At 39.0% G+C, this 15,378-nt stretch overlaps 1 protein-coding gene across 1 annotated transcript; it reads left to right on the top strand.

Annotated features, from left to right (window-relative positions):
• The first annotated feature begins 3,671 nt into the window (after positions 1 to 3,671).
• pde9al (phosphodiesterase 9A like) lies at positions 3,672 to 11,814 on the top strand. Its single transcript, XM_040131143.1, has 18 exons — positions 3,672 to 3,740; positions 5,464 to 5,534; positions 6,218 to 6,295; positions 6,706 to 6,749; positions 6,919 to 6,973; positions 7,235 to 7,305; positions 7,440 to 7,527; positions 7,630 to 7,732; positions 7,842 to 7,916; positions 8,009 to 8,095; positions 8,302 to 8,406; positions 8,610 to 8,692; positions 8,975 to 9,131; positions 9,312 to 9,425; positions 9,697 to 9,801; positions 9,921 to 10,049; positions 10,140 to 10,235; positions 11,764 to 11,814. Exons 1-18 carry the CDS (start codon positions 3,672 to 3,674, stop codon positions 11,812 to 11,814), a joined length of 1,581 nt encoding a protein of 526 aa, XP_039987077.1.
• The last annotated feature ends 3,564 nt before the right edge of the window (positions 11,815 to 15,378 follow it).

Raw genomic sequence — 15,378 nt, 5'->3', positions numbered from 1 at the left:
CTCTGGCCCAGTCCATCGCTATTATCAGGATAATGTGTTCCCCTCCAGACAACCAGCTGGACATCTTTTGTCATGAAAATCTGCATGATTTTATTTATTGCTTTTATCCTGAATTGTATCTTCCGGCACTGAAGGTGTGATGAGTCTTGTGGTTGCATAAGCAAATCAGATCCGCCTGTTTTGATCTGGGCTTTGTGGTCTTTGTTCTATTTGAAACACCATTTGTTCCTTGGCACACAGACTCATGAATACACATACAGCATCATGGGTACACACAAGCACCAGCAAGCAAGCCACCGTCCCTCGTGGCTTGCAGAAATTGGAAAATTAAATGTCCTCAGATATTGGGAGTCGATCATTCTTATCGAGCTTTGACACTGATTTCAGTCTATTTTGATCTCACATTTTGTATGTTAGTCATACAGTCTGTCCCATCATGTTCCACCTCTTCTCCGGCGTGGCAGAGGAGCCTGGAAGGCCAGGCAGTAATTAGACTCTGGGGAGCAGCATCACATCCGTGTGCATACAGTATGTGTGTATGTGTCTGTGTCTCTGTAAGTGTGTGGGGAGTCGGTATCCTATGAGTTGAATAGAGATAATGTACGATGCTCTCCATCACTAATTAATTACCTCCTCCTCCTGCCCGGTCGAGCCTTCTCACTAACGTCCTTGTTCACACCAGCCTGTTGATGTGAAATTCCCAGTAGAAGAGGGTGACTTTATTGATGGAAAGCTCTTATCTCGGCTTTTTTGTGTCTAGGCCAGGACCTGGCAGTGGTCCATAGCAGGTAATTCCCTGGCCTTGGTCTCGATCTGGGTCAACAAACAAATGAAGAAGAGAAGAGTTTTGTGGCTAATGTCATACTAGTTCTTTGTGGCAGAAAGAAGTTACTTGATGTCTTCTCTGATCCACAGTCTTTACTCAAAACTGTGTTACATTTTGCCTGAAATTCTTATTACATGTAACACTTAATATTTACTTCACATGTTATATATTATGTACCTTATTTACTTAATATTTTCATTCTGTTTTGGCACAATTCCACTACTGCTACTCTGAACATTACTGGCATGTCTGTGCATTTAGTATAGTACTGTACTACAGTACAATTTCAAGACACTTGTACTCCATGAGTATATCTACTTTAGTGACTCTGAATTTGTACTACTCCAATATGTTTCAGAGGCAAACACTGTAAATTTTATTCAACCACATTTAATTGCCAGATACATTTACTGGTTACTTTTCATATTACAATATCACATTAAAACATATAATAAGTTTATAAAACAAATTGCTTAATTAAAGATTAAACCAGTGGTTCCCCCTAGTCGTGGGCCCTTCATCATGTTTCAGATGTCTGTACCTTGCTGGCTTCTCAAATGGTTTCATTTAAAAAACTGTTTGAGGCCCAAAAAGTTAATATATTCCAACAATCTTGAGAAAAAGTCAAAAATCAATGCAGGTTTGTGGGGCAGCACTTTGTTTATTTTTCTTTGCTTCCTTTTGAATCATTATTTAGCAGCCCTTCAGATGTATCTTGTGACCCTTTGGAGGAGCCCACCCCCTAGGTTGGGAACCACCAGACTGGAATATCTAACTGTATATAAAGCAGTTCAAACGAGCTCCACCTCAACCTGCTGCAGCTGTAACATGCTTCTCACACACTGATGCATCAGTATTAACGATTTAATATTGTAATACATAATATATCAATAACATTTTTCTGCAGAATGGGTATTTTGCTGATAATACTTATGTAATGTTGCAGAATGTTGCAGGATTTTTCAATTGCAATAAGTATTGCTACTTTTAGTTGAGTAAAGGATCTGAGTACTTCTCCCACCACTGCTGTTGTGGAAGAGAAATCCTTCCTCCGTTAGTCTTCCGGAGGCTTCTCCCTTTTTTTCCCTTTAAGGATTTTTGTGAAGTATTTCTTCTTCAAATCGAGGGTCTAAAGACAGAGGTTGTTGTGTCTTGTACACACTGTGAAGCCCAGTGAGACAAGTTTTTGATCTTGGGCTACATACATAGGATTGCGTTGGCATGAAACACATCTAGACTTTAAATCTTTTAACAGTGTCTGAAATATGCTACATGTTATTAGAACATGTGTTCTGACATATATATATATATATATATATATATATATATATATATATATATATGTTATTGTCCTTGCTCAATTATAAATTCATGCCAAAAATAAAATACACTCTGAAATCTCTTCAAGTGTTTTGCTGAACGCATCTGACCAAACCATCTGCTAGACCTGTTCTCAACAGTGGAGTGGATGAGCAGACTGCGGAGGGTAACAGACACACACACACACACACACACACACACACACACACACACACACACACACACACACACACACACACACACACACACACACACAAACACACACACACACACACACACACACACACACACATACATAGAAAACAAACACAAATACATATCAAATGAACATAACGCACTTTCACACACACACATGTCAATATAAATGCAGCACTCATGCAAATCACTGGCTGACAGAAAGAACAAAGCCACTCGAAATTAGGGGCCCCCTTAGTTAGAAGTGGAGTCCCCCGTATAATATATAATTTTCATGTATTGTTGAGTGCTCTAATCAGTGTTTTGTTTGTGCACTGTGTGCCTTTTGGGCAAATAATGATTGCTGTTTTCAGAAGAACACAGGTATAATATAATTCTGTAGCCATGTTTCAATCAGATAGCTGTTTAGTAAACAAGTTATATTCAGTATCTGATAAAGCCATAATGCCTTTATGTGTTTTTCCTATGAGATACAGTGAACCAGTCTAAGGTAGATAAGACGTCTGTGGTCAGCATAGGTAAAAGCCCTGCACCACTTAAGATGTTAGGGTTGTTTTTTTTTTTTTTTCCATAGTAACAGTCCCATGGCAACCAGTAAGAGTGCCAGTTATATTCGTAGTACTCCATACCCTCTCTGGCTCCCACACACATACCCTTCCTCACCTTCTCAATCATCCACAGCCTCTCTCTCTCTACCCCATAGCGTTCCCTTTGCGTAGGTGCATTTGTGTCTGAGAGTGTCTGCATGTGAGTCAGCTGCATCCTCAGCACCTGGGACATTACCTCCAGTCTCCACAGGGGAAGCTGCATCGCTGACACTGTGAGTTTAACAGATGTGCTGTTGCTTTTCATAAATTAATTTGACTTTGATTTTTTTAAATGTACTATATGTATAAATATATATAATCATGTTTTCTTTTTTATTGAAGGTGAATGTTTTACTACTTGATTGCATCGTGGAGCCAGTTTATCTATCATGTTTTGTACATGAGTTTACATTTTCCTTGGTAATGTTTTGCATTTGTACTCCTGTTGTGTTTTTAATTGTTGGAGATTGGCAACGGCAAAAACATGAGAATTATGTAATTAATTTTGCTTCATTTGCTGATGTTTTTTTATTTTCTTATGTCATGTTTTATTGTTTTTATGAGGCATTAAACTTAGCCGCACCTGAATGAATATACTGAAAAAATGTGTGTTCTCCACTTATTTGTTTACCCAGTGTTGTTTACCTCGGGAAAAGACCCTGATCGTGGGCTCTTCAGGTTTGTCAGTCAGGGCTCCAAGCCAGAATCTCTGCAGGTGTGTAAGAGAGGAGAGGGAGGTCGACATGGGCTCCAGCTCCTCCTCCTATGCCCCCAAAACCATTTACCTAGATGTGGATGGGAAGGTGCAAAAGGTAGGTCCAATTCCAGTGGAAATATTTTGATTCGTGGGTCTCTTTTATTGTTTACATTGCTAAAATCATGTTCAGTGTCCCCATTTTATTAGAGGTGTAACGTGGGTTGTCTGAAATGGGCCAGTCTGAAAAAGAAGTTAATGAGTTTCATAGAAATGTAAAACAGTTTTGCTAGTAAAAGTGCCAGTAAATATGGATTCATTAAGGTTTGGATACATTGGATATATACAAATTTAAGGTACAGCTTTACAATATACAGATTCAATGTTTCAATAATGTGGTTATAAAGATGTTAACTGTATTCTGTGACACTTATTGTAAAAATAGATATACAGTACAGACATTGAAAACACTTAGATTATTTCTTATATTAATCATTACTGTGTTTGCGCATGGATTATGTGTCAACCTGCAGAAAAGAAATCACAATTAAAGCTTTTAATTTCTGTTACATGGGTTGTTTATGGGAGAAAAAAAACAAACATATGTTAATAATTGTCACTGTTAGAACTATTTTAAGACATGAATCAGGGTTGATAAAGGAGTTTAATTAAAATCAGCAACCTTGAACAAATTTAACTATGGCAATTAAATGGTCCAGTTTTTAATTCACCTTCTTGACTCACAAGTATTCCCCGTGGACTAAACCCCGTGGACTAAACTCACCTGGGGACTAGCTAAAATTAGACGGTGATGCAGAGCAGTTTCCCTACAGGTGTTACTGACAGAACCAAACACCTGTTGTTAACAGCTCGGGGTATGAGTGAAATTATGGATTTAGATCTTTACGTATTTCGTCACACTTAGGTTTATAGAAGCAGCAATTAAGCCACTAATAAAATAAAAAAAAGAAAAGAAAAGATGTGGAATGCAAAATTAAGTATAACACTCACTTATTTCAGCTTTTTAATCAATAACGACAAGAGACCAAAAGTTTTTTGATCGTTTAAATAGTCGTGGCAAATGGCTTCAGGCTCGGGTTTCGTGTTTCAGCATTCCAAACATACTGAGATAGAGATAAATGAAACACTTGCTCATCTGGTGATGTAGTGTGCTTCAAGTACAGAGCTGGCGATGACACATGTCTGTTCAAGAGGCCCGAGCCCACGGCCCGTGTCTGAATGTTTGTCTGCTACACCTGCTCGCTTCAAGATGTAAGATCACATTTTTTTCTTAGCGTACATGCGCCCACTCTTGCTATAAATGGCTATAAACCCTTGTAGACAGATTTTGCACACTGTATACAGGTCATGCAGTGCACTGAGTCTTGTAAACTGAGTTGATTTGTTTTCGCATGACAGGCGTGGATAATGTTGCTGTCTTCAAGACCTCCATGAACTTTCACACTCCAGCTGTCCTTTTCTTTCCCACAACGGTCTCTCTGCTGACTTGACCTTATTCAGCCTTAAAAAAAAACCACCCCTTACTTTAGGCTCCCATGTGACTCGGTTGTCTAAAAAACACATGAAATTTGATCACCTTCCTACCCCGTCTGAACACCGAGGCCTTAAATAGCAGCTGTTTATGTGCAGGTGTGCCTTTGGAAACCATACAGACACAGAGTGCACATGTGACATGTCAGTAATTAATACCAGTACCAAGTGACAACATTGCAAAAAAACCAATTCATTCATTATAAATCTGAAGCCATCATTTTCCATCATATGTCTGTAAATTAAAACTAAATTAAGAAATTACCAAAAGAGCTCCGTGTATCTCACAGGTGCTGTTCAGTCGTCACTGCAGTCCATGTGACATCAAGGAGCTTCTGTGTTCCTCATCTAACATTCCCAGGTTTGTTGTTTTGTTTTCCTGGCTTGTCTATTTGTTTGCTCATTAAAAACTGCACAAAAATATCAAACAACACAGCAAGACTATCATGCGGTCATGGCACACTATGATAAATAGAGATACAAAAACATGTTGAGGAGGTGCACATGGACTGACATACAAGGAGCACTTGTGTGTGTAATTATCAGACAAACGTATTCCATTAGTCATGAACATCAAAGCAGACAATGTTAGAAACCAGATTTAGTAGTCATCTGCCTTTATTAAGGAAGATAAACTTTTTATACGCAGCTCTTGCAGTTGGTATGTTTCCCTCCTTCTCTGTCCCTCTGCAATCTGAAGAGGAAGGTTTAACTGCAAATAGCGCGCTTTGATCTAATTATATAATAATGAATAACAAAATATTGTAAATGCCAAAAATTAGCCCAGTAGAAACAAGGATGTGTATACTATAATTTTTTTTTTTATTATAAATAACTTTCATAGCATAAAATAAGATATAAAATATTAGAGTTTCACTCTAATGTCATATTAAACATTGTCTCGCTCCTGGGAACAAAAGTCCAAATAACTTTATTTTCAAAAAAAAATTTATTGTTCAAGAAATAGTGTAAAAGTTAAAGGGGATTGGTTACAACTAAGGTGGTTCAACTTTTCTCATTTTTCCTCTCATCCTTTCACGGCAGGAACACTGCCATCATGATGGTGGACCCAGAAGGTGCCTTGGTCTCCATAGATCCCACCATGCCCACCAACTCTCCAAAGTAACATACCTGCATTATAATATTGTATTTGTATAGAAACACATGATAACATTGCACTTACGTCATCTTTTTCAAAATCTCTGCCCCATTTCAGAGGCTTTGTTTGTTTGTTGGTTTTTTCAGTCTTTATAAATTGAGATCGAGGTTTCATTTTTGACCTCGGAAACAGTAGTTGAAAAAACAGTCTCACCACAAGTTCATTGAGTAACTGCTCAGGAGCTTTCAATCATATTAGCAGATCAGGTACTCAGTGAGCTGTGTGGTGAGATTGTTTTGTCAACTCTTTATAGGGGTTTGAAAACTTAAAAGGATATGACTGTAAATATTTCTAAAAAATCACTGTAAAGATATTTTTAGGGCGATGTTGGTAATTAGGAATAATAATAATTGCACATCTATTGTCCTCACAGCTCTTTGTACAAAGTTGTCCCTCTGTCCACTGGTCAGCTTGGAGGTAAACTGTCTGTGTTGTCCTTTACTCAAACAAGCTAACTAACACATACATTCATGCATCAGCAACACATCTGTGAAAGTAACAATGAGTTTGAAAATCCCAAACCTGACAACGCGACTGCTGTTGACAATGATTTATACATAAATACACATTGCATTTATGTCTGCAGAGAAGGAGGACATGTTTCAGAACGTGTTGTCCCAGGTGGCTGAGCAGTTCAGCAGGTAACACCTCAGTTGTTTATGTTATGTCATGGCTGTGGCCTACCCTTCCCCACCCTTACACATAACTCACACACATACCAGACACTGGTGCATTTCATTGGTAATACATGCTGCAACCAATGGAGGCGAGTTATACTAAACAACAAGTTCTTTCACCTTTGTCATTCATTTTGCATTTTGTCCCATTCCAGTTTTATTATGTCATTATCTTCTTATTATATTATATCATTTCTATCCCTGTGATTCGCTCTTCTCTCATAGAGCCTTTCGCATCAATGAGTTGAAGACCGAGGTCACCAACAGGCTAGCCATGCTGGAGAAGAGAGTGGAATGTGAGTGGTACATTTTCTACAGTGTATCTGAGAGGATCTTACAGGAAACCCTATTTCAAAGCACTACAAGCAGTGATATCAATACGTCATGAAACGATTCCAGTGGAAACATTTTACTTGTCATTGTGTTTCAGTGGAGGGCTTGAAAGTGGTGGAGATTGAGAAGTGTAAAAATGATCTGAAGAAGCTACGAGATGAGATGACTTCAAGAGTTGGTGGCAGGTGAAATGTAGTTAGACCTAAGACCACTATACTCCTGACAATACCACAGCCATAGATACTAAATTTCAAATGTAATATCATAATCAAATAAAATTCCTCAAGCTTTTTCTCTTCCTTCCTCAGAGTAAACTGTCCGTGCAAGTACAACTTCTCAGACGATGGGAAGAAGGTCACTCCTAGACGAGACGTCCCTAATTACCCAAAGGTATGTCCACTGTGATAGATCCTTTCTGCACTATTAGACAAAACTAATTTCTGACTATCTAAAGCTTCTTTTCATGTTGTGACGACTTTTTTCTATTTGGCATATACAGTACACACTGTCTCAGGAGACTGTTGAGGCGCTGAAGAAGCCAACATTTGACGTCTGGCACTGGGAACACAATGAGGTTCGTTGATATCGCCACTCAACTCTATTTAGTCATTATCATCCCATGTTATCCGAATGACTGATTTCCTTTCTCTTTCTTTGTTGCTGCAGATGCTGAGCTGTCTGGAGTACATGTACCATGACTTGGGGCTAGTGAAGGAATTCAACATGAACCCCATCACACTCAAACGCTGGCTGGTAAAGTTAGAGCAATAAAGGACATACTATACACTGCAATGCACATGGTCCAGATTTCACACAAGATATTAACATTAAAGCAGAGGTCTGGCTAAGAGGAGTTTCATTGTTCTGACACAGATTACAAAAAAATCAAAAGGTCAGAAAGACCTTAGATTTAAGATTCTGCAGCGAGCACACTGAATGAATAATTCTCTGTCCTCTAGTTGGCAATTCAGGAGAACTACCGTAACAACCCCTTCCACAACTTTCGTCACTGCTTCTGTGTTAGCCAGATGATGTATGGCATGATTCACCTCTGCAACCTACAGGTAAACTGTATGTTTTTGAGTATGGGGTGTGTTCATGCACGTCTAGGACATCAATCAAGTGAATTATCCACCATTTAACTGGCAATTTTTGCAAAGTAATTGACAGATTAGGTTAAGTTCTGAATGGCTAAACACAACAATGAATTTCCAGACTGAACGTTTTGCATTTTCTGATAACACCATTTCTTTACATTGTTGTCCAGGAGAAGCTGACTCTCACAGATATGGGCATTTTAATGACAGCTGCAGTGTGTCATGACCTGGACCACCCCGGCTACAACAACACGTAAGACTCATTATCCTGTCTGTAGGGGTGTTGACAGTTAGAGCAGTGAAGATGCCCATTGACCCCCAGTATGTTTTGACATCCTCTGCGAAACACTGTTGTCGATGAACTGTGAAACTAGTTCAGCATGGTGAGAGTTCTGGTATGAAAACACGCTGATTCAGATTATCATGTTGTTGGTGTTGGTGGGAGTTTTGGGCAGGCGAGGACCTCTCTTATCAGGGAAACTCCATGAGAAAATACTAGCAATCCCTCATTCATCATTTGTCATCCACCTATCAGGTACCAAATCAATGCCCGCACAGAGCTGGCAGTGCGCTACAATGACATATCTCCGCTGGAGAACCATCACTGTGCTGTGGCCTTCCAAATCCTTTCTCTTCCTGAGTGCAATATCTTTGCAAATGTGGATCCTGAGGCTTTCAAACTGATCCGTCAGGTGAAATGTGCAGTTAAAACCCTAATTTCTAAGCAGTGTAGTGCTTAAGTAAGGACAGAGGTATCCAAGGAACTTTTCATGACAATTAATCTGAAGACTGTTTTGAGTTTATGACTTAAATGTAAGCAAATGGCATGCAAACCTTTCATACAAGCTTTGATCTTGCTGATATATTTTCAGGCAATAATCACCCTCATTCTGGCCACTGACATGGCCAGACACGGGGAGATACTAGACTCCTTTAAGCAAAAAGTGGACAACTTCGACTTCACCAATGAAGAGCATGTGACATGTGTATGTATACATTATGCCTACAAGATCACATTGCATCTCCGCCTGACATCCAGCTATTTACTGTCCTGTGCATACAAGATCTGACCTCAAAACAAATGGGTCCTTATCCATTGTGTGTGCTGTAATCAGCAGAAGCCAAAGGGATTGTATTTGTAAGTGTATTTGGGAAAGCAGTCACAGAAATACAGATCTGTGTGTGTTACTGTAATGATGAATAGGATTCTTTGTACTGTAGTTTCTGTGTTGTACATGTGCATGTTTGTGTTTTCAGCTGAAGATGGTTTTGATCAAGTGCTGTGATATTTCCAACGAGGTGAGGCCAACTGAGGTAGCCGAGCCATGGGTGGACTGTCTACTGGAGGAGTACTTCATGCAGGTGACCCCAACTAAAGCCTTCACTTTTACCCCTAAATCCATGATCTAATGTCGTCTTCTTGAAGGAAGGACTCAGCACAATGGATCAAATGACAATATTTCCCCTTATGTGCTTTCCAGAGTGACAGGGAGAAGTCTGAGGGTCTCCCAGTGGCTCCCTTCATGGACAGAGACAAAGTCACTAAACCCACTGCTCAAATTGGATTCATCAAGTTTGTCCTCATTCCAATGTTTGAAACAGTCATGAAGGTAGAACTATGTCCTCACGGATGTGTGCCTATTTCAAACACGCTCTCTTTGATTAACAGGTAAGGTTCATACTGTGGTGTTTTCCAACAGCTTTTCCCTCAGATTGAGGAGATCATGGTTCAACCTTTGAGAGACTCTCGTGACCACTATGAGGAGCTCAAACAGATTGATGATGCCATGACAGAGGTAGAACCTATTCTATCAATCTATCTATTTATCTATGAGTGGGTGGGGTTTTGGGAGTGGGTGGGCACGATGCACGGTCAAGCTTAGCTCAAACCTACACATCTTTATGTTAAATTCTAGCCAATATTCCACATTTGTCAAAATTCTCAGTGAATTTTTTATGCTTCAAATCTATTTTCTTCTCTTTAACACAAATAATGACTGTGATTGTGTGCGGGGCTCTGAGCGCTGCCAAAGATTGGGTGATCTACACTCAGTGGTGTGTCTGGCTACGTCCTGCAAAGACACAGAGGGAGTACTGAAGCTGCTGCTACTGCTCTGATAACATGCTGCTCATGCTAGGCCTCCTGTGTACACAGAGTGTAAGGCTTCAGCCAGCAGCCAGTTCGATTAGCTTAGCATAAAGACTAGAAACACAGGGAAACAGGTAGCATTGCACTGTCAAAGAATAGCAAAATCAAACAAAATCTACCTATTAGCACCTCTAAAGTTTACTAATTAACACTTGTTTGTTTAATCTGTACAAAAACTGAAGTTTGACAATTTTGGGGGGTCTTGTGCCATACTATTTCTTGGCTCTGACTAGTTGCAGGCAAGTCAAGTCAATTCAGTTTTAGTTATATATCTTTTACATACAAAAATTTCTATCCTTAGACCCCTGAAGCAACCAGCATAGACTCCAGGAAGTTACTGGTCCAAGTCAAGGAATAGTCGTGTACATAACCCCCCATTAAATAGCAAAATGACATTTTTAAAAGTACATTTTTACTAATTCTCTGCCAGAAAATATTATTTTCCCAAGATGTTGAACTTTTGATATAAGCTTGTGCTTTTGAATTTAGAAATGTAATGCTACAAGCACCATGAAGTTCAGTAGATTGAAGAAGTCGAATCTGAATGAAATTCTTACACTTTAGTTCTAGTAAAATAATCACAAAATCGGAGCATTATTGTTGTTATGACTTTTTTTTCTTTTTTTTCTTTTTTTGTGTGACTTCTACAGTGAAAACAGCGAAAACTTTATATTGTGACCTGAGGGAATGCCCCTAATGAGGCTGGGAATAAGAGTGGTTCGATCCTGCGCACACATACAGTAAACAAAGCTAAAAGTGACTCTTCTTTATGGTCGCAAACATGCCAATTTGCCAGTTTGCAAACATGCCAATTTGCCAGTTTGCAAACATGCCAATTTGCCAGTTTGCAAACATGCCAATTTGCGAGTTTGCAAACATGCCAATTTGCTTGGGGAATTTAAACGGAGATCACAATGTAAGGGGTTTAAACACTGGCAGTAATACATGCTAACTGCAGCGAGAAAAAGCTAAAAAAAAAAATAATAATAAATTCAAGTTGACTTGCACAGTGTCATTTAACCTTTTTACCTGGGGCTACAAAACACTATTATCAGTTATGCAATTTGCTTCACATGGTGGGCTCACACACATACACCCACAAACATGGACACACATGCATACACACACGCATCAAACCACTTGCTAACATAAAGGTGTGTCTTTTGTTCAATGAGGCACAGAAGAAAAAAACTGAAAATATGTCATTAGGCGGGAAGAAGAAGTAAACTCTGCAGTGAGTGAGTGCAGTGGTATCTGTGTAAGTAAAAGTAACTGACTCTTCGGCTGTGCTTTGGTGTTTAGTGTTAGTGTCACGAGTGCTCTCTGCCTCTGCCTCTCTCTGGCCGCTCCACAGCAACACTCCTCTATACTGAACTCTAACTACAAAAGCCAGACCTTTAGGAATTCGTGGCACTTTCATCACTTTGGATTCTCTTTATCTCAATTTAGTCCCGTTTTAGTCGGCCCAAGCAGAATTGGTTCAGTGTCAGAAAGTCTTGGCAAGTGTGTAGCTCTTGGCTATATAGAAGGTCAATGGCCTACAAAGAAATAATGAAGAAAGACAGAAGATAAGAAAGAAAGAAAAAAGAAGGAAATCCCATGGAAATCGTTAAGGATGATATCAAAGAAAGTCAAGAATTAAATAAAAACATTGCAATTAAATAAGTAAACCACAATTTGCAAGTAACAAATAATGTGATTTTTGATATTCTAGTTCCTTTCGATTTCTGAAGTTTTATTTTGCTGTCATCATGACTGACAAGCTGAAAACAAAGTGGTGAAATTGTCACTGATACAGCATTTTTCTGCTCATGATTTGAAACTATAACCTCTTTTCTGTCATTTTACATTGAACTTTTCCACAGAAATGCAATGAAGTCACCACTAGAGTCTGATTAAGTTTTGACTTTCCACACAGGGAAGTCAATCCTCACTCACGGCTCTGTGGCGACTTCAATCAGAGACATTTTTTTTTTCCATGTACACTGAAGTGGATGATAATGAATGGTTTGTGCTGATCTAAGCACAGCTATCTGTCATTGACTTGCTATTTAAAACTAGTTTTAGTTTCAACTTTCCTCCTGAAGGTCGAGTTGAGTCTCTCTGCCTAATCCCAGTTCTTATTTTTATTGCAGGGGTCTTCTTTTGTGATCAAATTCAGGAAAGACTTTAAAAAACACGAGTGAGGCCACGAGTGAAGTCCTTCTGGGTTGCGTTCTGAAGATGAGAGATGGAGCCGGAGGGAGAGAGAAAAGAGACAGACTGCTTGGCTACATACTGAACTAAACTTAGGCATCAAGGTGGCATATCTTGAACTTTGACTTAGACTTTTGCACTGGATGTAACAGAGAGGGACCTGCTGACCTCTGGGCATATTTATGGTATTTACGTTGTTCTCTCTACTCTTTTTTTTTTTTTTTTCATAGCGCCTCATGAGTCTGAAGGACCAGTTTCTCCAAAAATTAACTTAAAACCTCATTTTGAGATTGATTACCGTGCATTTTAAAAAATATACAATGGCTGCAGAATTGGCCTCATGGACCAAAGGTTCTGGAAAATATTGCCCACAAACAATAAACAATTATTTATTTTTTCCCAATTTTCCCAGTAGAAAAAATAAAATGCACAAAAGTGGGATGTGTTCACCTCACTGTAGCAATACATTTTTGACTGACATGGTGCTCTGAGTGTTTTCGAAAAAGTAAAGCAGCTTTGCACCTTTACTTTTTTGTTCACGCACAATGAGCAGTTCATTAAACCAACACAGTGTATTCGCTTACACTTTTTAATAAAATAAAGCCATGTAGGGGCAAATAGTGTTCAAGATGTTACACAATATGTTTTAATATCTCACAATATATGTAAAACTGTGCTTTGTATGTCTGTTCCTCTGACACACCCTGTGATTCCTTATATATAAAGGTTAGACAACACACATTACAGAGTGTCTTCTATCTTAAAACGGGTAACTGTTCATCGACAGTGATTCGAGTCACTATGTGTAATACAAATAGATTTAAAAACAACAAATGCTGACCAAGGTTTGTTAGAAAAAAGTTAATAATACACTTGTGCAATTTAAATGAGCCATAAGAACCAAACGATGATCAGACAGTGGAGTTTTAAAACAATAGAGTGAGGCAAGTTCTCTTGAGTTGCAGATGGACTTCAGTAACAGTATAAATAGCTGTTCAAATATAGTGATTATAATACAAATAATACAACATATTAGCATAAATATATCTCCATGTGACTTGTTGCATACAACTGTAGATAAACATGAAAGCTCCTTCCTGACCAGAAACAGTAGCTGGACAAAACAATCCCAACCTCGCCTTTCTGGAACCTTCAGCCGTATTACACAGGCCTCATGGGCAGATGGAGTTTGCTCCGCTGCCGTGGAGATGGATCTGTTGCCATGCAAGCTCAGAGGCTGTTACGGTTTCATTCACAGCATTTTCAGGACTTTTCATCCGTTCTGAAATGCTCACTGATGAGGACCATGTGGTGTAGTTGAAAGATCCAGAAAAAGCCAGTAGCTGGTGCCTTGTCATGTTACTGTTGATTACTGAAACATATCTTAACGCACAGACATCGTAACATATCATGGCAAGTGCCTATTCAGCTCACTGTGGTAACATTTCCCTTGTGATTATTGGATTCAGTTCCTTATAGCGTCTTTTTTCAGCTATTATGAAGTCAAGCAAGTAAATGCAAGCATCATCTGTTCACACTAAATCAACAGAACTGAATAACTTAATAACTGTTTTCCAAACTCCTTTTCTTACTCAGTGCAGGACAACCGACCTGCCTACCGTTGAGCATTTGAATGTTAAAAACGTTACAGTGATTTTGAGGACGTTAATGCTTCGTGACAATGGAAGATGTTTTTATATGGGTAAATTGGATGTCATATCAACACCACGCCATACCTGAAACTTTATATCTGAAAAGCTAAATTGGTTCAGTGTCAGAAAGTCTTGGCAAGTGTGTAGCTCTCGGCTGTATAGAAGGTCAATGGCCTACAAAGAAATAATGAAGAATGAAGGAAGATAAGAAAGAAAGAAAAAAGAAGGAAATCCCATGGAAATGGTTAAGGTTGATATCAAAGAAAGTCAAAAACTGACGAAAAAACTGACATATTTCTGTCTCACATAACAGTCCAGCTTCTCCTCCCTTTTGACAATACAGACAGATGCTTTATTTGACCTCATGTGTAAGGCTGCATGATTTTCACATCATGAACTGTTGTGCAGACATTGCAGTTGTGCACGACTTCTCAGCCCATTGCTCTGTTTGAAATGCATTTTATTGCCAGATTTTGGACGTGAGGGCTAGAATACAGTCAACATGTGTTGAAATATGACTAGTTATTTAGTTGTGTACCACCCAAAGGTGCCACTTATCTCAGCCTGCACCACGCCCCCCTCTCTCTCCACAGCGTCCCTTTGAGCCATACTCCGATGTGTTTTTATTACTGTGTTTTATGGCAGGCGTGTTTCCAGTTACTCCGGAGCAGCTATTGCCTCTACCTGCAGGCCTCATCTCACACACATCAAATACCACCTACATAGCTCTGATGAAATAATACAGAGTAATGCACAGTATGAATCACCAAAGACATCATTTATACCGCATCTTTTTGTTTAGGTTTGTTTGCTCATTCAAATGATCAAATAGGAGAATTATTAAACTTCAGTTTCACTCTTCTAGTCTATAGCTTCATTTGAGAAATCTCACTATTTACTCACATTTTAACGGCTTCTTTTGGATTAATACTGTCTTTTGTG

The sequence above is a fragment of the Xiphias gladius genome, chromosome 7, assembly GCF_016859285.1.
Source record: "Xiphias gladius isolate SHS-SW01 ecotype Sanya breed wild chromosome 7, ASM1685928v1, whole genome shotgun sequence".
Lineage (NCBI taxonomy): Eukaryota > Metazoa > Chordata > Actinopteri > Istiophoriformes > Xiphiidae > Xiphias > Xiphias gladius.
The sequence above is the reverse complement of the archived record's forward strand: the minus strand, read 5'-3'. Positions and strand labels throughout refer to the sequence as shown.

What these genes read in the sequence shown, in the direction of transcription:
- pde9al (XM_040131143.1), top strand. Translation starts at nt 3,672, where the DNA reads ATGGGCTCCAGCTCCTCCTCCTATGCCCCCAAAACCATTTACCTAGAT. An exon ending in ATGCCCACCAACTCTCCAAA is followed by an intron (nt 6,296 to 6,705) that starts GTAACATACCTG and finishes TTGTCCTCACAG; the next exon opens with CTCTTTGTACAAAGTTGTCC. An exon ending in GTGGCTGAGCAGTTCAGCAG is followed by an intron (nt 6,974 to 7,234) that starts GTAACACCTCAG and finishes CTTCTCTCATAG; the next exon opens with AGCCTTTCGCATCAATGAGT.